Source organism: Protomyctophum parallelum (assembly GCF_964188405.1).
Source record: "Protomyctophum parallelum genome assembly, chromosome: 2".
NCBI classification, from domain to species: Eukaryota; Metazoa; Chordata; class Actinopteri; order Myctophiformes; family Myctophidae; genus Protomyctophum; species Protomyctophum parallelum.
In genome coordinates this window covers 41,034,203-41,061,370 of record NC_139699.1, presented here as the reverse complement: position 1 = coordinate 41,061,370, position 27,168 = coordinate 41,034,203, and the positions used below count along the sequence as shown (strand labels likewise).

The following is a 27,168-nucleotide window of genomic DNA, read 5'->3' as shown; positions in this document are numbered from 1 at the left end:
TTTTTTGTAAAAGTTAAGATTTGTAAAAGTTAAGATCGTTAAGATCGATTAAGATTACAAATGTGTCAAAATATTTTATAAATAGACAATCTACGTATAAGCTCAGCTGAACTTAAATTATTTAGTTTCAAACAGTTGATAAGACATCAAACTCCACAGTCTCACACTCTTTCAAAATATCTCAAACAAAGTTTTTCAATGACATCAGCATTCCAACAAAAAGTGCCACACATGCAGGCCAAAGTAAACACCTTCTGACTAGACCAACATAAAGTGTCACGCATGCAGGCCAAAGCAAAGACATTCTGACTAGACCATGCTGCCTTCATACCCCTGAAGCGCCTCACACACAAGTCACATGTGGTGACTTACCAGCCCATCTCTGTGTTTCTGGGAGGCATCAGCACTGCTTCTATTAGACTCTTCTGGCCCTGGACCACCTGACCCCTGCCTGGACTCCACCACTCTTTTGTTGGCCGCCAGCTCATCCATCAACCTGTCACGGTCGTTCTGGAGGCTGGCCATGGACCTAGAGAAGGCCGACACCTGCCTGCTGTATGCGTCGTTCTCCAGCACCAACTGTGTCATCTCCTTTTCCTTTTCCGTCACAGTCTTGGCCAGCTCGTCCACCAACTTGGTCAACTCTGACTGGGCGTGTTTGCTCTCGAGGGCTGCCATTTTATGAACAAGGATTTGTCTCTCTTTAGTCGACGCAGCCAGCTCTGAAGTGGCATCGTGGAGGTGGCGCTCGACTTTGGTCATGGCCACCTGAGTCTCTCGCAGTTCCTCCTCGTATCTGTTCCGCAGGATCTTGAAGTCTTCGATGAGCTGGTCGCGGTCATTCTGCAGCGCGGCCATGGCTCTGCCCAGAGACTCATTTTGGGCCTGCATGTCTTTGCCTCTGCTCGTGGCCTCGGATAAGAGTTGCTCTGCTTGAAGAAGGTCCTTTGCCAATTCTGCCACCCTTTGATCTGCGGTTTCCCGTTGGTTCCTCATTAGGTCTGATGCTCGCTCAAATGCTTCCAACTCAATGTTGCTTTTATCCTCAGCATCTGCCAGCCTTTTGTACGTCTCATTTTCCAGAAGCTGCAGCTTCTCCTTCAGGTCGTCTGAAGACACTTTCTGGGCAAAGAGCTTTTGCTGGAGATCGTTGCATTCGGCAGCTTTGGCCATCACGGCTTCCTGCAAGTCAGCGATCACTTTGCCTTTGTTTGTTTCAGCTCTCTCCGTTTTCAGAGCCAACGTGTCTGCCTCAAGTTTTAAGACCTGAGCTTTGAGCGTATAAGTCTCTGCCTTTAAGGTGTTACTCGCTTCCTCCTCCTTATGGAGCTGAAAGAGGCACTCTGTGTGCTGCTTCTCAACTGCTGCCTTTTGGGTTTCCAGGGTTTTGATCATGTCCTGCTGCTTCTTAAGTAGCTCCTTCAACTGGTTGTCTTTTAGGGACAGAACTTGATTCAAGTCCTCTCTGTATCGAACGAGCTGTGCCTTGAGCATTGCATTCTCGGAGTTGAGATCATCCATCTGATGTAGAAGTTTCCTTATTTCATATTTAAGGCCTTTGGTTGCATCAAGTTCCCCTGCTGCTGGGTCATTTCTAGAGCTCAACTCTATCTGATTCCTTGCTTCAAGCAGTCTGTATTCAGACATCAACTGCTCCCTTTCTGTCTGCAAAGACACCATAGAATTCCTCAGAGTATCCATTTGAACTGAAATGCGCTCCTTCTCCTGAACAGTTCTGTCTAATTTATTCTGTAGATTTTTTAACTTGGTCTCAAACCCCCGTAACTCTTTGTCAGCCTTTTCTCTTTCATAATATACTGCGGTAAGCCTGTCCTCATAGTTTGCTACTTGGGCGCGATGGTTAGCTTGAAGTTGTTCTAGATAGCCTGAAAGCTGCCCCTCTCGAGAGGACAGCAAGGAGGAGATCTCAGAATCTTTGTTCTGAAGGAGTGATTTCAAATGCAGACAAATGGCCTGCTGCTTCTCAAAGTCAACTTGAAGTTTGTCATGGTGAGACTGTGAAAGCAGTAGTTGTGCTTCCATGTCTGAGTTAATGTTCTCTAGCTGCTGGAGATTAAACTGCATCTGTGATGCAGCATCCTCGGTATCAGCAAGTTCTCTGCTCAGTGCACTTCTCTCTCGTTCTATACTGTCTACTTGTACTCTCAGCTCTTTAAGCTGTGCATTCATAAGCTCCACAGTTTGAGTCAGTTCGGTATTGCTGGCATTCATCACATATAACTGTCTCTGGTGTGCAGCCGCAGCGACCGAGTATTCATTAAGAGCTTTTTCTAGCCTTCCCTTGATTTCTCGTAGCCCGTCCGTCTCCTTTTCCTTCAACCTCATGTCTCCAAGGAATCTTTTGATGACAAAGCCTTGCTCCAAGAGCTGGTTGTCCTTCTCATGCAAAGCGTTTTGGAACAAGACGTCCCATTGTTGTGTCGTATCTGCCCCCTGAGGGGTGGAAGACAGAGCAGATAGCTTCACTGCATTGGTCTCAGCCTGTCTCTTCAGAGTGTTAATCTGCAGATCTTGGGAGTCTATTTTCTGTATCAGTTCAGCGACAGCTTGTCTCTCTTGTTCTTTTAAATACTGAAGCTCATCTATCTGTTGCTGTAGAATCTGATTCTCCATCTGAATGTTTTCCTGCTGCTCATCTACATTCTGAGGCACATTGATTCTCTCAGTAACAACCTCACGTCCAGACGTACTCTTCTGGGATATATCTGAGACCAGTTGGTCTCTTTCAGACTGAATAACCACTATGGTTTCTGTAGCCTCCTTAAGGAGATTCTTCTGCATACTCAGATCAGCTTCAAGTTGTTTATTTCTTTCTACGAAAGCAGCGATCTTCTCTGAACTTTGTTTTAGTTGTTTTTCCAGCTGTTCACAGGCAGACTGCAAGGTTTTTTCAGACGTCTCCAAATCTAAGATCAATTCTTGGTATTTGATGCAGTCGTGCTGCAGCTGATTTAATTCCATGTGTTTTTCTTTAAGCAGTTCTCGCAGTTCCTTCTTCACGTTTGTGGAGCCCTCGTTCCCAACCTTAACAATTTTTAGTTTTTCCTCAAATTCTTTGACTAATTTCAGCTGAAATTGTTCCTTTTCTTGGCAAACCTGAATTGACCTCGCTTTGCTAGCTACCAGTTTTGAGGAGAGTTGTACATTTTGGGTTTGCAGAAGATTAACCGACTCAGTCAATTCATCAATTCTTTCTGAGTTTTTGAGCGTCACAGTTTCCAAATATTCATTTTCATTTTTCACTTTGACTGATATTTCTTGTACATTTTCAAGCTCCTCTTGCAAAAGGGACTTGTCATCCTCCAAGATCCTAACCTTTTCATTAAGGCTAATAGTCTCTTGGCTGTGCTTGTTGATGATGTCTTGGAGCTCTTTAATTACATTGATTTTCTCTCCTAATTGCACTTCAAGATCATTCTGTAACTGCTGAAATCTTGCAGACAGATTTTCCTTTTCCTTTTGCAACAAATCACTGATTTCTGGTTGGGCACGAAGTTCTGTTTTCTGGGCCTCAATCTGGGCAGTCAATGAGTTATTCAAATTGAGTGCTTTGTCAAGTTTACGTTGCATATTGTCCTCACAGGATTTTGTTTCAAAATTCAACTCTTCTAATGAACAGGAAGTGTCACTAAGCTTCCCTGAGAGGTATTTATTTTCTGTCTGGACCTCCGTAAGCGCCTCTCGAAGTTCCTCTGATGATTTGTTAAGATTGTGGATCTCAGCTTCCATCTGTTGATTTCTAAATGTCAGCTCATCGACTGTGATGTTCTGCTTTTCATCGAACCCCATTAAGTCTTGTTTCATTTTAAGGTTCTTCAATTCTAGCTCCTCAATCTTCTGCTGCTGTCCTGGAATTGTGTGCAATTTCTCGTTCAGTCGGTCGTTCTCTTCCTCAACCTCTCTGGCATGCTTCTCCAGGCTATCTTGCGCTGCCTCGAGTTTGTGTACTTTGAAGAGTGCGTCCTGCCGTTCTCTTTTGACCGCCTCTAAAAGCTGTCTCATCTTATCCATTTCACTGCTCACATTTTCATATGCTTGTAAAAGGGACTCGTACTCCTGTTTCAACTCGGCATGCTTTGACTTCCACTCAGACAACTCCTCTGTTTCAGAGTCCTTAAGTGACTCAAGCTGGCATGAAAATGCTTGCTTCTGCTGAGTGATATTTTCTATTGTCTGTTTGAGGCTTTCACAGGCTGCAGATAAGTTGTGGTTATCGTTGAATATGCGTTCAACTTCTGTCTCGAGTTTGTCCTTCTCCATGGTTAATGAGGATACAGCACTTACCAGATCTACGTTTTTCCGCTTCAACTCGGACATGGATAGTTCCACATCAAGTGACTCGGCCACCTTTTGTTCAATTTTTGCTGCAAGCGATTCCAATTTCTCTTTGAGTGTAGCGTTTTCCTTCAAGAGGTCTTTCCTAGAAATCAAAGCTGCGTGGAGCTTCTTAGTTAAGAGAGCCAGTTTGCTTTGGTTTTCATGGTCATGCATTTTGGTACCATCCTCCCGAGACTTCTGCTGCAGGTCAGCAACATCCACCCTCATCTTCTCCATGGCCACTTCATGCAGATGAATCTGCCGCTGCAGCTGTTGCTCAAGGGCAGCGATGAGTTCTTCCTTTTCTGAGACTAGAGACTGAGTCCTCAATAAGGCATCGTGTTCCTCCTTCAGATTAATTTCAAGTTCTTTAGAGCACGCAAGGAGCAACTGAGCCTCCTCTTTCCCAATGTCTTCCTGCTGTAAATATCCCTCATGCATTCCAGGAGTAATTTGTTGCATCTGTTGATTTAGTTCTTCAGCCTCCCGTAGTTGAACATTCAATTTGGAAACCTCATCTCTTAGCTGGTCGACAAATCTGAAAGAGTCTTCTTTTTCTTGCTGTAACAATTCGATATGTAACTTGTTACTTTCTTTCTCAGCACAGTGCTGCTCTGCCTTCTCTAGTCCCTTGGCCGAAATATGCCTTTCCTCATCGAGTTGCTTCCGGTTTTCTGCTAGCGTGTTTTGGATGCTTTGTATTTCTGAAGATTTTTGGGAAACAGAAGCCAGTGCTGTGTCAAGCTCTACTTTCATCACATCAATTTGTTCCAAAAGAGACTTATTTTCTTGAATCAAAATCTTAATATTCTGTTCCAACTCGTGATGTTGAGCATCCATATTATTCTTTAATTCTTCCATAGCAGTCTGTGAAATTCTTAACTGCCATTGCAAAGCCATGTTGTCATCCATTAGTGTTTGCTTCTCCTGTTCACGTTTCTGCCCAGACAATTGAACTTGCTGAAATCTTTGTGCTAGTTCTTTTGTGTTGCCTTTTAGCTTTCTACAAGCTTCAGCTAAATCCTCCTCAACAATGTTTAGCTTTGAATTCAATGCCTGTGACATGTGATCCAATGCAATAAGGGCCTCGGAACACATAATCTCTAAATTAGACTTGGCGGTTTCAAGTTCTGTTTGTAGGATCAGGAGAGAGTGGTGCTGATTCTCTTTCTCAGTAAGCTCCGTTTTCAAATTGTGCAGATTTGTATTTTTCTCCTCCACTTGTCGTCTTAAACTATCCATTTCATCGAACTGAGACAAAGAAGCCTTGCGGATGTCCTCCAGTTCCTTGACCTTCTCATCAGACTTCATCTGGACAGCATTTAGCTCATTGGTCTGCTGACAGTGTTGTTCTACAAGGGTCTTGTAGTCATCCTTCAATTTAGACAGCTCTTTGATTAGCTTCTTTTCAGTTTCTTGCGATTTCTTCATCATTTCCTTACGTGCTAGCAAAGCAGCATGCGTCTTTTTCTGCAGCAATGCCTTTTCTTGTTTTATCTGTGACAACTCATTTTCTAAGTCAACTGCAGCAACGGTGATAGCGATGTCGGTCTTTGAAACATCTTGCCCTTTTGTCAACTTGTTTTGCAGCTCTGACAATTTGTGCATCATGTCACGTCTATCATGTTCAAAGGCATCCTCCCTCTCAGAAACAGAGGACCTCAATTGCTCAACGAGTGTGCTCTTTTCATCAAGTATATGAAGTTTTTCTGCCAAGCTCACTTCCCTTTCATTTAATGTGGTTTGCAAAATGTCTTTTTCTTTCTGTAAATGTTCAAGGGTACCATTTAGTACCTCCTTGTCCTGTTGCAGCGCTGCAATAATTAGGCTATTTTCTGAATGCTTGGCAGATGTTTTACTTTGTAATGATTCCCGCTCAACTGTAATTTCTGCAATAGATTGAATCATTTCATTTAGTTCTAGTTTGAGACCTTCTCTCTCCTTCTTTAGTTCATCTTTCTCAGTGATTGTCTTTTCAAGAATAATATTTTTGTCTTGGTAATCTTTTACAGCGGCTCGAGTTTGTGACGTCATTTCTTCCAACTTCTCCTGTAAAACTGACACTGCAGTTACATTATTCACGCCCTCCTCTTTTTGCACTTCCATCTTTTTCAAAAGATCCTTCCTGACAAGGAGAGCAGCTTGAAGCTTCTTTTTCAGTGCTTCTTTTTCCTTAGACAATTTGGCAAAGTCACCTTTCAAATCGCTATTTTCCTCACTCAGCTTGCAATTCTCTACAGTCTTGGTTTCAATTTCACTTTGACAGAGTGAAATACGCTGTTCTAACTGCTGGGAAATATCCTCAAGCCGTATCACTGAGGTTCTGTTTATATTCTCTGTACTTTCAAATTGTGCAATTAGATTATTCTTTTCTTCAGTGAGTTTTGTTCTTTCACTCGAGACAGATTCCATGAGTTGGGCAATGGATAAATCCTTGTCTCTTAACTGCTGGCTGAGTCCAGTGAGTAATTCCTTCTGCTGACTTATTTGAATGCTCATACAACTCATTTGATCATTTTGTGATAGCACTGTGTTATGTAGAGATGATTGTTCAACAGCTGCCTCTTTCAGTTTCTCTGATTCAGTCTGGAGCTGTGCTTGCAAATGATCAACCTGTTCTTGTAAGAGAGTGATCTGCTGACACTTGTCACGATGACTTGTCTGTGCTTCATTAAGGCTGTACTCTGACTCTTGCAACTGCAAACCCCCCTTTAACAATGCATCTCTCAAAGAGTTCAATTCGGCCAGATGCCTTTCCTGTAACTGTTTTACCATGGCCTGTTTTTCTTCATCTACGGCAATTAATTTCTGAGACATGGTTTGAGACATAACCAACAAATCCTCATCAGTGCGCTTTTTGTCTGCATTAAGTCTCTGTAACTCATTTTCCATAGTTTGTAGAGCCTGTCGAAAATTAATGTTCTCGCTATCCTTTTCCTGAACAGAAACCAGTATCTTTTCAAGTTGGACCCTAGATGATGATGCCTCCAACTCTTTTGTCTTAAGCTGACCAGAACCCTGCCTGATTGCTGAGGCTGCCTCTTCTAACTTCTCCTGCAAACTATCCAAGTCTTGTTTCAGTGCACTGACCTTACAATCTTTGGACTTCATTTCATTCTCAACACTTTTCAACCGTTCTGCAAGGAGATTCTTATCTTGTGTTTCTCTATCGAGAACTAAAAGCCACTCTTTCTCAGAGTCCTGTAGAATGTGCTCTATTTTCTGAATGTTTGCTTTCAATCCGGTGATTTCTTCACCTTTGACACTAACCTCAGCTTGAAGTCTCTCCTTCTCGGTCATCATTTTCTCCATGATTTCATTGACGTTGCTGGTCTGCTGCAGCGCCTGAAGCTGCAGACGCTCCTCGGATGCCCGGATGTGATGCTCGTGTCTTCTCCCCTGCTCATCCTTCTCTGCGACAAGCTTTTCCATTTCCTGTTGCAGGTGTGCTTTTTCACTGCCGGCTGTGTGCACGTGCATTTGGTGTTCTTGCTTCAAGAAACTAACCTCCTCATTTAGCCTCTTATTTTGATCCTCCAGTTTCTGCAGTTCTGAAACTAAATTTGCAGTGCTTTTAGCTTGGGCTGTGTACTGGTTGTTAATTGCATGAAGCGCCATCTCTCTCTGCTCGAGGTTTTCTGTCAGTGCGTTCATCTGTGCTGCCACTTGAAGATGTTGTGACTTCAGTCGTTCTATTTCCACGGTCATTGACGACACACTTGTATGATGACTAGCAAGGGCTTCTTCCTTTTGCTTGGAAACACTTGAGTTGAGCTCTTGAGTTTTCTGAAGCTCGTGATTGGTCAACAACAACTCTTTTCTCAGAGTCTCTATAGCACCCTCTGCTGCATGGAGTACAACACTGTTGTCGTCGAGGGCTTTACGAAGATCGGACACCTCATCAGTCTTCTGTGAAAGCTGTTGCCTAACCTCCTGCAACTCCTCCAAGTGACTTGCATATTTTTCTTTAAGGCTGTCAAAGGCAATTTGCTTCTTTTGAAGGTTGCCCTTTAGCTTTACGAGATATTCTTGCAACTGAGCCAGCTGCTCTTTCACACTCTCGCACTCTGCTTCTTTGGCTTGCAGCTTCGAATTGAGATTTTCATTGAGCGCAGACATAGTTTGAGATCGAATAATAAGCTGCTCTTTTTCCTTCAGTGTCTCTTTCAACATGTTAGACTCTGATGTCAGACTGTCAACTTGACCTCCAAGTGTTGAGATGGATTTTTCTAGGTCTGAAACTTGAGATCTTAGACTTGCATTATCGTCGGCTTGTTGTCTAAGCTGAACCTCCTGCTCGCTATGCCTACGATTACATTTATTCACTTCACTCTGTAGCCCCAAAATTATCTCTGCATTTGAATCAAGCTGTTTTTCAAAATGTTTTTTCTCTGAACTAAAGTTTTCCTGGAGCTCATTCTCAACCTTCTGCAGCTGTGTGATGACCTCAAACTGTTTGCTTGTCTGACCTTCAACTTCAACTGACTTGGTCTGCAACTGCTGAATGAGACTCTCCTGCACTCTCAGGGATGTATCCTTTTCTTGTACTGTCAGGCAAAGACTCTCTTTATCTGAACATGTCGCTTTGAGTTCTTGTACCAAATTAGACACCTGGTTGTTCCTGTCGCAGACTTCTGTCTTGAGAATTGCTATTTCTTCAAGGGCGTTGGATTGTTCCGTCATTGATTTCTTCAGTTCAGATGTTAAGTTGGTAATTTCAATCTCCATCTTTGCAACATTTTTATTCATCACGCAAAGTTGATTGCTGAGAGATAACACTGATTCATTTCGTTTAGTCAGCTCGTCATTCTGGCTTTTTAAGTCTTGCGTTAGTTTGCTCAAAGCTTGTTCTTTTTCTGCCATTTGCTGGCTCAGCTGTGAAAACTCTGCCCTGAGTGATTCCTTCTCACCCTGCGTCTTGGACAGAAGGTCTTTCTGTAGCATGACTTCCTTCTGATATAAGCTGCAGTCCTCTGCTTTCTGAAGAAACATTGTGTCTTTCTCCATAAGCCCTGACTTAAGGGCAGACCCCTGTTCCTGAAGAAGAGACACTGTCTCCTGCAGTTCCACCAGTTGTGCCTGCTGGGCTTCTGAACGGGCACCTTGTTCTGACAGAAGCTTCTCTTTCTCAGTCACAGAACTGGTGAGTCTCTTTACTTGTGCTTGCAAACTGTCAAGTTGCTCTTGTAAAACCGCAGCTTGCTCTTCCCTCTCCCTTACTGCTCTAGAGAGATTAATACATTCTGTAGTTTTCTCCATCAACTTCTCAGAGACGGTCTGTTTGCTAATCTCAAGGACAGTGTTTAATTCCCCTATCGCTATGGTAAGCTGTTCTTTGTCTATCAATAGGCCTTCAATTATTTTACGATTTTCCAAGTGTTGCATTTCAAAGCCAGAAACCTTCTCTCGCAATGAATTCCTCTCGGCGGTTATCTCTGAAAGTGAGTCCGCCTTTTGTGCCAATTCCTCCTGTAGTCGCTGCTTATGTTCCGTTAGACTGTTCACCTTCAAGTTCAAACCAGAATTCTGTTCAAGAGCCACTTTGAGCCTCTCAGCAAGGTCAGACGAAAGATGTATTTGCTGAGCAAGCTCCTTTTCTCTGATTTCATAGGCAGCACGAAGTTGGTGGTTTTGCTCGGTGAGTGCCTGGATGTGATTATGTAGGACAGCCGTGTCTGCTTGCTTCTGCTCGAGGTCCTGTCTCATTTTGGTGTTCTCTCCGACACATTCCTCTAATCTTGTATTCATCTCTGCCTTTTCAGACTCAAGCTTTACAGCACTTTCCTCCATGACAGCTCGCTGACCACTAAGCAATATCACTGACTCGTTGAGCTTATTCAGTTCATTCTTGTAGTTTTGACATTCCTGTGTCACACTTTTGAACACTGCTTCTCTCTCTTGAGTTTGGTGATGGAGTTGTGAGCGTTCGTTCTGCAAGGTGCTGTACTCGTCCTCTCTCTGTTTCAGCATTATATCCTTCTCAAGAAGCCCAGATTTTATGGTGCATGCCTGTTCCTGAAGCAGTGACAGTGTTTCCTGAAGTTGCATTTGTTGACTTTGCTTGGACTCCACTTCTGCTCGGAGGTCAGTGACGATGCGCTCCTTTTCTTCCATGCTGTGCTGGAGCTGTTCGACCTGAGAATTAATGTTTTCAGCTTGCTTTTGTAGTCGTGTCACCTTCTCCTCCTCCTCCCTGAGCAACTGACTAAGATTACTACATTCATTCGTTTTTTCTAGGACAGTTTCTGAGATGGATTGTGCACTTTGTTCAAGAGTTCTGTTTAGTTGATTAGTTCTAGTGCACAACTCCTCCTTGTCTTGTTGCAGCCCTGCGATAAGTTTTGTATTTTCTGAATGCTGCATTTCTAAGGCAGATAATTTACTTTGCAACGATCCTCGCTCAATCGTAATTTCTGCAATAGATTCCATCCTTTCCGTTAGGTCCAGTTGAAGTCTCTGATTTTCTTCTGTAATGGAATTTATTTGTGTCTCTAGACTATTGTTTAGTTGGAGAGTAGTTGTCACTTTTTCGTTGAGTTGCTCAACATTCTGCTTTAGCAATTGAATCTCCCCAGTCAATTTATCGAGGCTTTCTTGTAATTGCCGTTTTTCAGTCTTCATGTTTTTACAGAGGTTCTTGAGTTTTGAGATGTTTTCTGATTTATTTTTTATTTCTTTACCCAGATTAGCATTTTTTTCATCTCTGGCTTTCAATTCCCTGGTAAATTTCAGCCTCTCATCCTCATACTCTTCCTGGTTGGTCTTCAGTTTTTGTTCCAAAGACTCTATGGTTTCTTGCTTTTCTTGCATTGACTTCTTTATAAGTTCTTGGCTCCCTACGTTTTCCTCCAACAGTTTGGAGAGCTTCTGGACATCCTCTGTATATTTTGCCACCTCTGTAATAAGCCTGTTCTGTTCCTCCTTGAACGACTTAAGTTCTTTCTCATGCGTCTGCTCTTTATCGCAAAGCTGCTCTTGTAGGGTCTCGTTCAATTGTTGCTTGTCCTTCAGCTGCGAGCGCAGTCCTTCTGCTTCCTGTTGTAGCTTCTGGGTGGACAGTGTCAACTGCTCCTTCAGGGAGGAGATATGTGTCTCTTTCTGGACCTCCTCGCGCAGAGCATGTATGGTTTTCTTATCCTCCTTTGCCCGCTTGGTCAGCTCTGCCAGCACAGCCGCTTTCGAGTCGCGTTCTTCTTTGTCCGCGCTCATTTCGGACTCGGCGTCCTTGAGCTTTTCCACCAACTCTGTTATCTTCTCGTTCAGACCTTCGTGGTCTGAGTCCTGAGACTCCCGCATGACCTTAGCCTCCCTCTCAGCTTTGCTCAAGGCACCTTCAATTCGAATCAGGTCCTCCTCTTTGAGCTTGATGTCCTGTTTCAGAGCCGTGATCTGCTCCATGTACTCCGTCAGGTTAGCGCAGAGCATGATTATCTCCCTCTCCCTCTCGAGCAGGACATCCTTGAGACAGTCAATCTCCCGTTCGCAGCTCTGAAGGTCTTGGATGAGCTGCGCTCGCTCCTCCAGGTGGGTGCTGTTCAGTTTGTCCAGCTCGTCGTTCGTGTGGTCCAACTCCGTTTGGAGGCTTTCTACAGAGACCTCTTGCTTCTGTGTCTACAAAAGTGGAGAAGAAACATAAATGGTCATACATTGTGTGATGAAAAAGTACATACTGTTTAAACACGAGTATTAACCAGGTTAAGACTAACATTCAGCGAAAATAGCTACAACCTCACAAAGCGGTGTATTGTGCAAGCTTGTAGATTTGTTGTCGATGAACACTTGTGTTGTCAGTCAACAAATATACTTAGTCGGTCAACAAAGTATATAGGGTTTAATTTGTTAAGTGAAAGCACATTATTCTACTCACCATTAATGGAATTATTAGACAATTGAGTCTGAATAGGAACGTACCTTCTCTCTCATCACAACAAGCTTCTGTGTGAGGTCTGCGACGTCTGTCTTCAGTTCAGAACACTGTTTCTCAAAAGCACTGCAATTCTTTGAAACTTCCAAAAGCTAAAAATAAATAAAATACAATCAAAATCAACGATATATTTACTGTATCATTCATTCAAATTATTTAATACTGTAGATAAACTACAAAGGCTCACATTGTGTTCAGTTTGTAACAGCTTGTCCGCCACTTCTTTGTGCAGATTCTCCTTGTCCGTAATGGAGTCCCTGAGGCTGTTGATGAGCTCCAGTTTCTCGGACGTCTTGGCTAATGTATTCTCCTTCTCAATGAGAGAGCTCTCCAGGCACTCTTGTGTGTCAGTCAGTCTGGAAATCAATAGGAACAGCAGGATAGGTTTACAACTTGGCCTTTTTTTGCATTGTGTTTTAGGCCCCGTTTAGACTACGGTATCTAGAGAAAAATAAAATGTCAGATGTGACATCCGTGTAGACAACATCAGCATTTCCAGGGGTTGAAAACACAAAAAAGTGAAACACCGTTCCAGAGTGGATTTTTTTTTAACGCTCCGCCTCATGTCTCCATGTAAACAGGAAATACAGGGGAAACGGCAAAACATGTGACATCATGGTTCTACGCATGCATGGCTGGCTTATCTGGCAGCGGGTCACACCGCCACCTGGCATGCACTACAGCGTTTTCAATCACTGTAGAATAGAAAGTGAGAATGTGACACCACTTTATCATTTTCTGTTCTTACTGTGTAAACGTGGGCTTAGATATCCGTTATTGAAGCTTTTCTTCATCCATCGCTGCCAGATGTCCCTATGTCCCTCACTTTACAAGTATATTTTTTTAATGACAAACCGATTATTTTGATTATGCAACAACGGCCAAAACTATTTTCACAATGTTTGACTCTTTCCTATTATTATACAATTTGGCCAATGTTTAACCAGTTTTTATAGTATAGTTTGCTGATTACTTTGGATGCAGTATTGTTTAGTTTTTTTGTTTTACAAAAATGATGGAAAAATGATGGTCAAAAGGATGAGAACCATTGCACTAGCTGGTGCTGGTTATTGCCATCCCCTGTGACCCCAAACGACTCCCAGAGAGTTCAGTTTGAAAGATGACCTCACCCTTGGAGCTGTTGGTTCAGACTGGTCACCAGCAGCATGTGCTTCTCTGCATCTCTGCTCTGTTGAGCTCGTACACTGGCCAGCTGGCTCTGCAGCCTCTCTGACTCGCTCTGCAGTCACAATGACAGGTGAAGAAAGGATAAATACAGGGAGATAAAACACTGTCAAACTAATGGATAGTCACTCTCACTGCACACAGATAAGAGGTGAATGTAAGCCTAAAAAAAACTGTACTTTTTTTCTCTATAGGCCTGATGAAAAACAAAAATGCTTATTATGCTCAGCTCATAATAAATACACAGTCCAGCTAATGTATTCATTGCACCCAGTGAATGAGTGAGTGACAAAATGCATTCCCCTGCTTACCAAAGGAGTCCTTGTTGGGTCCATGTGTTTATTAACCACATGAACCCTAGCGTCCCTGATCTGGTCATGTCTGGGTATGATCTAGGCATAACATTCCGTGTGTGCAAAAAATAGGCCAACATTCGGCAGAAATAGCACATCTATGAGATCTATGTGTGAGCTTGTAAATCGGCTATGTTCTGCAAAGACATTTAGAGTAGAAGGAGAGAAGGAGGAGACAGAGTATAGTATACCATACACACGTCAAAGACAGCGGCCAATGAAGTAAATAGGGTTACAGTGATTAAGAGTAAATTAATGTGCACACCAAACCATTAGCATTTAGGACACCGCCAGAGGTGTTCTCTGTAGCGCGCACACACACAAACACACACACACTAACACACCTGAGGGAACCAATATGGCCGCAAATCTTCATCTACATCAAACGTCACCTGTATTAGAAGGGTTCGGTATGAAAGCCTGGTCCTCATGCAAGTCACTGACATGCAGTAACTGTCCAAATGCAAGTTTACTGACATAACTGAGCAAATGCAAAGTCATACAAACACATACGGGACAACTGAAAGGGATGCAAGAGAATGATAGAACACGTAAGATGATTCTGTAAACAAAAAAACAAAAAAGTGCTGTGGGCTGTAATCCAGGGTTTCCAAACACATAGAGCGCAACAGTGACCGCTCACTTTTTAAACGACTCTGGTGCCAGAAGGGAAATTTCCCTTTCAATTAGTCCATAGGGAGGCCCATCACAATTATCGCATAATGCTAATCATACAAAATGATTATCATTTGAGATAATCACAGTTATTTTGTCATAATCATAATCGGCTGAACGTGAACCTGGAAGTGAGCTTCAATTCCAGCGCAGGGGGTTTGCCCCTTGGACTGAAATCTGAGACTGAGAACATTTAATCCATGTGAGACCGAGTGAAGACAGTGAGACGGACAGACAGACAGACAGGCAGATGTTTGTTTACCTGCAGCGTCTCGATGCGGTGCTGCAGCTGCACGCGGTCCTCCAGGTCCTGACAGCGCTCCTCCAGGCTGACGATCTGCTCCTGCAGCTGGTTCCTCTCAAGCTCCAGCTCCTCCACCACCGAGCGCAGGCCCTCTGCCACCGCAGAGAGGAGGGATGAGGAGAGAGGAAGAGGGAGGAGGAGGACAGAGGAAGAGGGAGGAGGAGAGAGGAAGAGGGAGGAGAGAGGAAGAGGGAGGAGGAGGACAGAGGAAGAGGGAGGAGGAGAGAGGAAGAGGGAGGAGGAGGACAGAGGAAGAGGGAGGAGGAGAGAGGAAGAGGGAGGAGGAGGACAGAGGAAGAGGGAGGAGGAGAGAGGAAGAGGGAGGAGAGAGGAAGAGGGAGGAGGAGGACAGAGGAAGAGGGAGGAGGAGAGAGGAAGAGGGAGGAGGAGGACAGAGGAAGAGGGAGGAGGAGAGAGGAAGAGGGATGAGGAGAGAGGAAGAGGGATGAGGAGAGAGGAAGAGGGAGGAGGAGGACAGAGGAAGAGGGAGGAGAGAGGAAGAGGGAGGAGGAGAGAGGAAGAGGGATGAGGAGAGAGGAAGAGGGAGGAGGAGGACAGAGGAAGAGGGAGGAGAGAGGAAGAGGGAGGAGGAGGACAGAGGAAGAGGGAGGAGGAGAGAGGAAGAGGGATGAGGAGGACAGAGGAAGAGGGAGGAGGAGAGAGGAAGAGGGAGGAGGAGGAGAGGAAGAGGGATGAGGAGAGAGGAAGAGGGAGGAGGAGGACAGAGGAAGAGGGAGGAGGAGAGAGGAAGAGGGATGAGGAGAGAGGAAGAGGGATGAGGAGAGAGGAAGAGGGAGGAGGAGGACAGAGGAAGAGGGAGGAGAGAGGAAGAGGGAGGAGGAGAGAGGAAGAGGGAGGAGGAGGACAGAGGAAGAGGGAGGAGAGAGGAAGAGGGAGGAGGAGGACAGAGGAAGAGGGAGGAGGAGAGAGGAAGAGGGATGAGGAGGACAGAGGAAGAGGGAGGAGAGAGGAAGAGGGAGGAGGAGAGAGGAAGAGGGATGAGGAGAGAGGAAGAGGGAGGAGGAGGACAGAGGAAGAGGGAGGAGAGAGGAAGAGGGAGGAGGAGAGAGGAAGAGGGATGAGGAGAGAGGAAGAGGGAGGAGGAGGACAGAGGAAGAGGGAGGAGAGAGGAAGAGGGAGGAGGAGGACAGAGGAAGAGGGAGGAGGAGGACAGAGGAAGAGGGAGGAGAGAGGAAGAGGGAGGAGGAGAGAGGAAGAGGGATGAGGAGGACAGAGGAAGAGGGAGGAGAGAGGAAGAGGGAGGAGGAGAGAGGAAGAGGGAGGAGGACAGAGGAAGAGGGAGGAGGAGGACAGAGGAAGAGGGAGGAGGAGGACAGAGGAAGAGGGAGGATGAGGAGAGAGGAGGGATGAGGAGAGAGGAAGAGGAAGAGGGAGGAGAGAGGAAGAGGAAGAGGAAGGAGAGAGGAAGAGGGATGAGGAGAGAGGAAGAGGGATGAGGAGAGAGGAAGAGGGAGGAGGAGAGAGGAAGAGGGAGGAGGAGAGAGGAAGAGGAAGAGGGAGGAGAGAGGAAGAGGGAGGAGGAGGACAGAGGAAGAGGGAGGAGGAGGACAGAGGAAGAGGGAGGAGGAGAGAGGAAGAGGGAGGAGAGAGGAAGAGGAAGAGGAAGGAGAGAGGAAGAGGGATGAGGAGAGAGGAAGAGGGAGGAGGAGGACAGAGGAAGAGGGAGGAGGAGGACAGAGGAAGAGGGAGGATGAGGAGAGAGGAGGGATGAGGAGAGAGGAAGAGGAAGAGGGAGGAGAGAGGAAGAGGAAGAGGAAGGAGAGAGGAAGAGGGATGAGGAGAGAGGAAGAGGGATGAGGAGAGAGGAAGAGGGAGGAGGAGAGAGGAAGAGGGAGGAGGAGAGAGGAAGAGGAAGAGGAAGGAGAGAGGAAGAGGGATGAGGAGAGAGGAAGAGGGATGAGGAGAGAGGAAGAGGGAGGAGGAGGACAGAGGAAGAGGGAGGAGGAGAGAGGAAGAGGGAGGAGGAGGACAGAGGAAGAGGGAGGAAAGCATGAACATCAAGTGATCGGTCATGCAGTGCTATAAACGACGCCACTGTTACAAGTGTAAGGTGAATATTTGGAGGCATTCATTTGAAGGTACAGTCAGATGCATTATAATGCAGTGAGTGGTTCTCAAACCTTTTCAATGACAAGGACCCCCAAATTAATATAATATGGATGTGGCCGTGAACCTCTGTCTGAAAATATTTTCTGCCAAGGACCCAAGGATAGATTTATTTTAAATTTGTATTATTATTATTTTTAATAGCACATCTACGTAAGCTCACAACGTATCGTCATGTGACACATTGTGAGCTTGTAGATCTGTTATTGTCAACTAGCCGATGTATATAGGGGATGGGGTAACACAGATTTTGATGCTATATTTAATAACTAACTTAGCTGGGGACCCCCTGGAACCCTCTCAAGGACCCCTGGGGGTCCCCGCCCCCTGGAACCCTCTCAAGGACCCCTGGGGGTCCCCGCCCCCTGGAACCTTTTCAAGGACCCCTGGGGGTCCCCGCCCCCTGGAACCCTTTTAAGGACCCCTGGGGGTCCCCGCCCCCTGGAACCCTCTCAAGGACCCCTGGGGGTCCCCGCCCCTTGGAACCCTCTCAAGGACCCCTGGGGGTCCCCGCCCCCTGGAACCCTTTCAAGGACCCCTGGGGGTCCCCGCCCCCTGGAACCCTTTCAAGGACCCCTGGGGGTCCCCGCCCCCTGGAACCCTCTCAAGGACCCCTGGGGGTCCCCGCCCCCTGGAACCCTTTTAAGGACCCCTGGGGGTCCCCGCCCCCTGGAACCTTTTCAAGGACCCCTGGGGGTCCCAACCCCCTGGAACCCTTTCAAGGACCCCTGGGGGTCCCCGCCCCCTGGAACCTTTTCAAGGACCCCTGGGGGTCCCCGCCCCCTGGAACCCTCTCAAGGACCCCTGGGGGTCCCCTCCCCCTGGAACCCTCTCAAGGACCCCTGGGGGTCCCCGCCCCCTGGAACCTTTTCAAGGACCCCTGGGGGTCCCCGCCCCCTGGAACCTTTTCAAGGACCCCTGGGGGTCCCCGCCCCCTGGAACCCTTTCAAGGACCCCTGGGGGTCCCCGCCCGGACCACACTTTGAGAACCACTGCACAAATGAAGCAGAATGAAGCCCCAGTCCAAAGCCACAGGACCACCTGACACACTGAAAGCATCAGATGCTCGTATCTTCAAAACGCACCCATTGTTTACAACGTCTATTAGTTAACAGTAAGAACCATCTTTCAGTGTTGGGTTCTATTTTGGTACAGACCATCCAAAATGTGTTGGAGCAATGCAGAAAGCCAACATATGTTTGGTTGTCCGTTTTTAAATTAATTAAATAGTCAAGGTAAACGGGCGGACTTGTGAGACGCACGACAATGATGCTTTCAATGAGTCAGGGCCAAAAGTCATGAAGAAACCCCAAAACAGAAAAAATGTCATTTACTTTTGTTTTATATACCACAGCCTATGCTTGTCATGGTGGCTAAGTCTTCTAGGCATGGCAGCATCAGAATTATTCACTTTGCACCTTGCATTATTTATTTTTGAATTTACATTTAACATACGGTATATAATTGCTCCAGCACAATGTTACCAGGTTTCACTTTCAAGCTGCAATATGTAACTTATTAATGAATGCAACTTTGTTGTTTTCTCCCAATTGAGTTTTTATGCCTATTCCTGCTTCCCTGTGCATTCTAGTCACAAGTTATGGGACTCTCATGTGTCGAAACCGGGGTTTGAATCCCGAGCAGGGAATAAAAGTGACAGATCGCAGCTTTAGCAAATGAACATACACATTATAATATGTAGCAATAAGCTGATAAAATGACATCTAATGCACAACTAGATCAACGACTATGAGCTCTTCTAGTGGCTAAAGGCGGTGATGATAACCACAGTATGTATTGAGGGTAAAGCAATTAAGACCTGAGGCCAATTCTAATCTACATATTTCTTCTAAATCCTAACGGATCCTAAAAAATAAAAACTTTTGTTGGTTCTCAAACTTTTTTCAAGGACCCCCAAAAGTATTTTCCCATGGCACAAAGTGAGATTGTAGATCTGCTATTCCCGGTCCCGAATAGCCAAAGTATGAAATAATAGTTCAAGTGAACTTTGAGAACCAATGTGCTATATACACACAGTACCTAAGGCATATTAAAAAAAACGCCTTCTACATTTTCAGAAGAAAAACGTCAAATATGGATTAGAAAATTCCAAAAATAATAATAAAAAGATGTTGCTATAGTATAGTATGTAACAACAACAAAAGAAATTCCCATCTTGAAAGGTAAAAAACCCAAAACTGATTTCCCCCACCTCCACCACCAACCCCCCCCCCCCCCCCCCCCCCCGCCATGCAGCATTTTATTTACCACAGCCTACAAACGCAAAGGAAAGATGGAGAAAATGGGAGGAAATAAAAGGAGCAGGGGGCATGCAAACAATGGCAAAAACAAAAACTTACCACACAGATGAGGTAGACCTCTCCACCTACATTTATGTGAGCTAACAAGACTTATTAATGAATTGTCTAGCTGACAGATATAACGGTCAGTTCAACCAGCATGCACGCCATGTGTCCAAACATATAAATAATGCTTCCAATGAAAACCAATAATAATAATATATCGTGTATGACTCGGTCTGAGCACAGATCACCAGAGTTGTTCTTCAATCTCTAATATTGTCTCCGCCGGGTGGAAACCGTGTATGTACATTTGTTTACCTGGCATCCTATAGTTTGTATAGGTTCAATGTACAACACATTATTATTTTTTGATAGTATATTATAGCTGACAGCTAGGTTCTCTTGGTTTACCTGTGATCCTAGTTTACTGAGGCACCACTGTCTCTCTGCATTCCATGTATGTGTTTAATGCTTTTCATTGGTTCAATATAGGGCTGCACAATATATCATTATTGTATCGGTATCGAGGTATGAACATGCACAATATCAGTATCGCAAAAAGGCAACGGTATCGCGATATAGATATATCGTCGACATATCGATATATCGTCCACTTCTAAAGCCAGCCCTCTGTTTTAGCCTGTGCCCCTCGGAAAATAAACCCTCTGTCCTGTTGTAGCCTGGCTCCAGCCCTGAATCGCTAGCCACGCCCATTAAGAAAATATGTTGCTGCACGATATATCGTATCGTATCGATCGAGATATCTGCCATATATATCGTGATATATATTATATCGTATCGTATCGATATCGAGATATCTGCCATATATATCGTGATATGAATTTTTGTCCATATCGTGTAGCCCTAGTTCAATATTCATAAATCCCACAGATACACTTTATTTTTCAAAAAAAGCAGATCTACAAGCTCACAATGAGTCACATCGTGGCACGTTGTAAGCTTGTAGATCTGCTACTTGTGCGCGACACTGTAATAGGACAAAGTAGGTCAGTCATTTACACACAAAAAAATGACATATGGAGATACAAGGTTTCTGCCCGACAGTGACGATACCCAGCATGTGACGTCAAACTGAACCAATACATTTAACGCCCAGTTGGAAACCGAGATATACACGACAGGGTCTTATTTGGACCTTGCCTTTTTTCCGGTGGGTTAGATCCAAACCAAAAATCACCAAAACAGCCAAAAAACCCACAGTTAAACACAACCAGCGGCGGGGGTGTTACGTCGACAAATTACAAACAAAATGTCCAAACCAATGACAACTGAAGACCCAACATGGTGTGTTAATAATAATAATAATAATGACAGGGTGGTGCATGCTAGTGTAAACTGTCCAGCGGGTGTCACACCTGTGTTGTCAGGGGTGGTAGAAGAAGTGTACTCGGGCCACCAACCTCCCATGTTCTCCCCCTCCTCCTCCATCGGGGTGGTGCTCTCTGAGCTGCTGCGGGGGTCCTGGAACCCCCCGGGCTGGCTGTCAAACTCAAAGTCCTCCTGCAAAACAGACAGACAGACAGACAGACAGACAGACAGACAGACAGACAGACAGACAGACGCTTGAATATCAGAACGCTCGCCCCGGGGTCAAATCTGGCGACCTGGGAACAGTCGCCATCAGGTATTCCTAAACGTAACCTCAGTAAAATTATGCCTAAACCTAAACTTATTCCTAATTGTAACCACAGCAAAACTGTGCCAAAACCTACATTTATTCTAAACTTAAGCTCAAGTAAAACTATACCGAAACCCAACCTTATTCCTAAATGTAACCACAGTAAAACTATGGCCCTGGGGTCAAATCCGGCAACCTGGGAACAGTCGCCACCAGGTATTCATAAACGTAAACTCAGTAAAACTACCGGTATGCCTAAACCTAACCTTATTCCTAAATGTAACCTCAGTAAAACTATGCCTAAACCTAAGCTTATTCCTAAATGTAACCTCAGCTAAACGGTGCCAAAACCTACATTTATTCCTAATCTCAACTTCAGTAAAACTATGACCCTAAACTAATGTCTAACCTTATCCTCAGTATAACAAACGGGGAGAGGGGGGGGGGGGGGTCGTGGGTAGTGAAAATGTTTTGGGGCGAGCGTTCACACTTCAATCACAAACAGAAAGCGATCATATTTTAACTGGGGACCCCCCAAAATAATCATAAGTGTGAGTACTTTTTCCACCACACTGTGTCCACCAACCTGCAGGCTGCGTTGGGCTCCAGGAGCCGGGTGTTTCCTGGGCCTCTGTTGGCCTGCTGTCGGCCCCCTGGCCTGGGCCAACTCCTCCTCCAACTCCTGCTGCCGAGTGGCCAGCGCTGGATCGGAGCAGCCAGGAAAGAACCAGTCATCCTCAATCAGTTTTGTGCCACAGGGGAAAGGGAGGGGAGAGGGAGGTCGGTTTTCTCGAGGTGACGGAATGCGTTTTATGGGCCCAAGTGTAGAGTGGGGAGAGGGCCAGACCGGGGAGTTCGGAAAAGGCAGAATAGATAGAATGGGTAAAGCCCTCTAGACTACACTCTGTTGCGTGGTGCGTCGCATGGCGAAAAGACCCGGTCTACGAACTAACACCGCACCTGGTAGCTTAGAGACAGTGGTGGAAACGAACAATAACGTTATTATACAACGTTATTGATACTTTATCTGAAGAAAAAAAAGCACTTCTTCCACCACTGCTTGTAGATTGGGTCTTTTTTTTGGCAGGCGACGCCATCGTGCAACAGTGAACAACTAGAGGCTCTCTCCACTCACTACAACAAAGAGACTCTGTTGCACACACAAAGTTCAGTCAGCAGAATGTTTCATCCAAAACCAGAGAGAAGATGGACAGGACCAAGAATCAGGAGGAAGGTAGAGGGAGAGAGAGGCACTCCAGACACTCAAGGTGTGTGTGTGTGTGTGTGTGTGTGTGTGTGTGTGTGTGTGTGTGTGTGTGTGTTTTTGTGTGTTTTTGTGTGTTTTTGTGTGTTTTTGTGTGTTTTTGTGTGTTTTTGTGTGTGTGTGTGTGTGTGTGTGTGTGTGTGTGTGTGTGTGTGTGTGTGTGTGTGTGTGTGTGTGTGTGTGTGTGTGTGTGTGCGTGTGCGCGGTGTGCGCCACTGTTCCGTTTGCACATGAGGGTTTGTTAAACGCTGTACTGTACATGAAAAATAACTTCCCAAAGCAGCACTGTGGTCAGAGGGAGCCATGCATTTCACATTTCTAAACAGGCTGTGTTCAAACACGTGGGAGAAGAGTGGCTGACAGACAGTCACATCTAAACCAAGCAGCTCCATAGTTTCTTTACATGGGAAATGAAGCGGTTTCACACTTGATTATGTTCCTGGTGTGATTTAAATGTTTGGATATTAATTTAGAAGCGTGGGGGTGCAAACCAGGCAATGCCGACTAATCAAGACAAAAAGGATTTTGCACAAAACACGTTCCCATCCGTTTTGTGATACGAGATGGAATGGGGGGGGGGGTGGTCTTAAAGCAAAGGGTGAGGGAGGGTGAGGAAGGAGGGGCCTCAATGCAGTGGTCAATGTAGTTCAGCTCAAACATGATCAAGTTGTGAAAGAGGTTTTCCATTCATATAATAAGAGCACATCACTTGGAACATTTAGAGCATGCAAGCAAGCTGAAAACCAGGAGGTACATTTATAGCTATGATTATGGAAGCAGACAACAACCATATCCTAGAAGGAAGTTCTCAAACACCAGTTTAATAACTACATTGACCATGACAATGAGAACAAGCTGTTGTGAGGGAATAAGAATGGAGAGATTTGCATGCATCAGGACACAACAGATTCTCACACCAATCATGTGTGCACCTGGCCAGGCCTGTCTCAATTATTACATAATTGTCTATATCACAATTATTTGAGATAATCACAATGGTTTTGTCATCAATCATTTCCAGAAAAAATGTTCATACATAAAAACTTGAAATAGCTAATATACAAGCTGACAACGCATCACATTGCATTGAAAAAGCTTGTAGATCAGCTATTTCCGCAATTTCTTACCTTTTTAAGTATAAAAATAATGAATGCAATGCCAGAATCACAATTAAATCGTTAATCGCAATTTTCTGTATGACAATTAATCGTTAACTATAATTGTGACAGGCCTCTGCCTGTGAATGCAGCTCATGAAGAGAGAGCAATGCAGGAGAAAAGTCCTCAAGTACAGAGATCCAAGGGCCTTCCAACCTTTCATAATGAGATCAAACCCATATTGGACCAATTTATGTACTCTGTAAGAATTTATTAAATTAAAAAAGGACGGTGTGTTGGCCTTCAGAATTGCAAATAGCATATGTGATTTGAAAATGCATGCATTTGCATAGACAATATCTGCAATTGTATCAGAGAGACAAAGTAAATAGTTATGAAGCCAGCCAAGCCTATATACATGTGCATGCAGAGTTGTTTCTTGGTATGTATGGCACAGGTTTGGGTTCTGTAGTTATCCTGCCATGATGTAACTCCTCATATTGGCAAGACATCTTCAATATTATATATTAAGTCTGCAAAGGTCAACTACACAACACAAACCTCTATCAAAGTTGAATGTGATTTAACGTTGGCATGTTTTGCAGCATGTATCGTGAGGTAGATACTAGAATTGTTGAATACTAGAATCCATTCAAAATCAGACAGTTTTTGCGGCTATTATTTCTCCCAGGGTTAGTAGAAACTGAACAAACCAGCACCGCCACAGAAACATGGCAATGCAACATATTAATACATTCTATTTTGTGTTCCAAAACACAGACCCTAGAGTGGCCTTTACATGATAAAACAAAGACAAAAATATGATGGAAGGTAGGAAAACAAGAGAAGGAGGTACGGAAAAGAAGGAGAACAGAAAAGGGAAAGGCCAGGAGAGGAACGCAAAGGGACTAACTAACTAACAGCGCAGAATGCCTCTGTACTGCCTGCAGTTCCCTCCAAGCAAAGACCTTTAGGAGGAAACTGCAGACAGTACAGCAAAGCAACCGCTGCACTGGGGGGTTGTGGGAGGTGCCTGCATGCACAAAACTGATGGGAAACCGTTCTAATTGGCTGCCCCCATCCCCGGAGCAGGGGGTGGAGAGGGAGGGGGGACAGGGGTCCAGGAGATGGGAGGCAGCTCAGGGGCCAACCAAACACTCATCATCATAGCCGATGATGCCAGGATATGATGGATGGATGGATGGACACGGATGGGGCATAAAGAAAATAAAAGAGTTATGCTCTCAGTCAAGACAACGCATATATAAACTGTTAACTAAATATACTCTAAGATTCTCTCCACATGTAAAGACGGGGTGAGGTGGATTTATGAAATAAAATGGATTTGTGAAATGGAACGGAAATTCTGTTTGTGACACGAGGATCCCTCATTGGCACTAGTGATGATTTCTCGCATCTAGACCTGAGGCCGCTTCTAAAAACGGCTGGAGGAAACAAAAAAGGTCCCCCACCCCCCCCCAAATTTGAAAAATATAAAATAAAAAGAATAATGATATTGCTATATATTGTCTCTGTCAGATGGAAACCATGTCCAATGTCCAAAACTGTTACTTTTCAGGTTTCAATTAAAAAAATAGTAAAAGTAGCAGATCTACAGTACAAGCTCAAAGGTTTCGAGCTTATCGATCTGCTACTTTTGTGTGACGCAGTAGTATGATCAAGTTGGGCGTTCATTTATGAAACAACACAAACATTCAGATTCAGAATATGAAGATGAGATATACGTAGCAGCAACTGAAATGACAGAGGCGTTCCAGCTTGGAAGGTAAAACAACCTAAAATGTTTAACAGGTCTAAATGGGTTACCTATCCACAGCATGCTTCAAATATCATACAACAGAAGAACAACAAAGGCGTTGTGTGTGTGCTGCTCACTGGGTTGACATGGCCTCTCTCTGATAATGCACAGTCTACTGGGAGCGCAGGAGATTTGAGAGTTGCGTCAACTGGACTGTGGGACTGCAAACAGTCATATCCACTGCATAATAGAACCACTTCGATTAGACTTTAACCTGGAATGTCCACCTTTCCATGTGACTCTTAATCTTGTGTGTGTGCGCACGTGCGTGTGTTTTAACCTCTCAAAAACAATGGCATGATTATAAATTAAGCTGCCGTTATCTTAACACTTAACTTGTTGCTTTGATGTGCAATGTTTTGTCTAAAACCTTCTGAATAGAACGGTTTTATCATGCGTCTGATTATTTTCATTATTTTGCAGCCAGTTGCCAGTTTCATCTGGCATCGTTGCAAATCTTTAATCTGAACTGCCTTTTACTCTTTGACCACTAGGGGGTGGTAGAAGCGTGGCTAATAGATCATTTGATCTGCATTAAGGACTCTGCATCCTCGTGTATGAAATGTGTTAAGCCAGTGAAGCCAGAGAGTTCTCCGTCAGGCTGAATAGATGGTACAGTATGGTCAGTTCTACTCCATTGTCTTACCCTCTCTCTCCTCCTCCATGTGGTTGAGTCTCAGAGACATGACCGCCTTCTCCTCTTGCGCGCGGTCTCGTGCGCTCACCGCCCCAGACACCATCTCTTGCCACTCCAGCACCTGGCTCCGGGTGTCGTCGGCGCTGCCCGACTCGCTGGCCTGATGATGTCAGAGAGGCAGAGATGAGCGTGTGTTCCAACGGTGGCACATCACTCTAGAAATCAAGTCTATGTGATGTTTTGTGCTGCTGACCTGAGAGGCAGCTCTCTTGGTGACCTGCTCCAGCTCAGCCTGCAGCGTCCTCTGTTGCTCCTCATAAACCACCAACTTGGCCTCCAGGAGATCTAGAGAGAACAATACCTCAATATAAAAACAATGTAGACATAAATAGGGATGTCCCGATCACGTTTTTTTTGCTCCCGATCCGATTATTTGATTTTGAGTATCTGCTGATACCGATTTTTCCAGATCAGATATATCACTTATGCCATAATATCACATGATATCCAAAATCACAGACTATTGTTTGTGATTGTCCAGTCTAATATCAAGTTATGGATATAATGAATTGCATATTTTTTATTATTTTATATATATATATAATATTTATATAATATTGATAGTACTAGGGATGTCCCGATAAAGTTTTTTGCTCCAGATCCGATTCTGATCATTTGAAAATGACGTGATCTGCCACGATTTCCGATCACGTGATCGGATCAACCCTAGACATGAAGCCAGGAGAGCAGTAGGACCTTAACCAGCTCTAACCGAAGGATGTTCATTTTAAGACCCAAGTAAACAATGCTAACACATCAATGCCATGACGTTGCAGCATGGTCTAGTTCTAACAACTAGGGGTGGGCAATATGGCAGGACGCACCAGATTAGACACACCAACGGACCGACATGCGGAAACAACGTCGGACATGTGGACGAACGAACATGCACTGCTCCCGGGCCGTGCTTGCGGTTAGGGTTAGGGTTCGAGGTAGGTGGTCAGTCTAATGACAGTTGGACAAATAGTATGTTTAAACTAAAGCCTATACCCCATAGGGTGATAAATATTGTATTGTGATAAAATGTCTCCACGATATGCCTTTTCAGAGATATTGTATCGTATTCTATGATTTGGAGTTCTACTGTATACCATCATTTATACTTTTGTAGAACGACGGTTTCGTTAGCCAAAATGAATACGTATTTAGTTCTTAATGTGCTGTTACTCCTTTTTCTTTTCATTTTTGTTACCTTCTAGATGGTAAGTAACAATAACCTTAAAAACCACATGAAATAATGTTGTGATAATATGCATCGTGATACTGCTTGACAAAATATTGTGGTGATATATTTTTGAGTGGTGCAACCACTCCAAGGAACAGCAATGTCCGTGTTCACCTATGTGTCCGTTCACCTACAGTATGTGTCCGCCTATGTGTTGGTTAATGAGCACCAGTACAATGAGTACCAGTAGGGGCGCTGTTGTGCCAGAAACAGAGAGA

At 44.6% G+C, this 27,168-nt stretch overlaps 1 protein-coding gene across 8 annotated transcripts in view; it reads right to left on the bottom strand.

The window, feature by feature from the left end:
• LOC310854156 (uncharacterized protein) overlaps positions 1 to 27,168 on the bottom strand; it is a 62,050-nt gene that overhangs the window by 12,532 nt on the left and 22,350 nt on the right. For 4 of the 8 annotated variants that reach the window (XM_083758680.1, XM_083758681.1, XM_083758682.1 and 1 more), the window contains 9 exons: positions 25,919 to 26,010; positions 25,675 to 25,825; positions 21,435 to 21,595; positions 20,586 to 20,730; positions 14,738 to 14,871; positions 13,393 to 13,502; positions 12,450 to 12,618; positions 12,250 to 12,354; positions 373 to 11,949 (listed from right to left, as the gene is read on the bottom strand). In XM_083758680.1, the coding sequence (XP_083614806.1) occupies positions 373 to 11,949; positions 12,250 to 12,354; positions 12,450 to 12,618; positions 13,393 to 13,502; positions 14,738 to 14,871; positions 20,586 to 20,730; positions 21,435 to 21,595; positions 25,675 to 25,825; positions 25,919 to 26,010 (12,644 nt within the window). The remainder of the gene's footprint in view (positions 1 to 372; positions 11,950 to 12,249; positions 12,355 to 12,449; positions 12,619 to 13,392; positions 13,503 to 14,737; positions 14,872 to 20,585; positions 20,731 to 21,434; positions 21,596 to 25,674; positions 25,826 to 25,918; positions 26,011 to 27,168) is intronic. The other 4 variants (XM_083758683.1, XM_083758687.1, XM_083758686.1 and 1 more) reach the window with 3 other exon arrangements.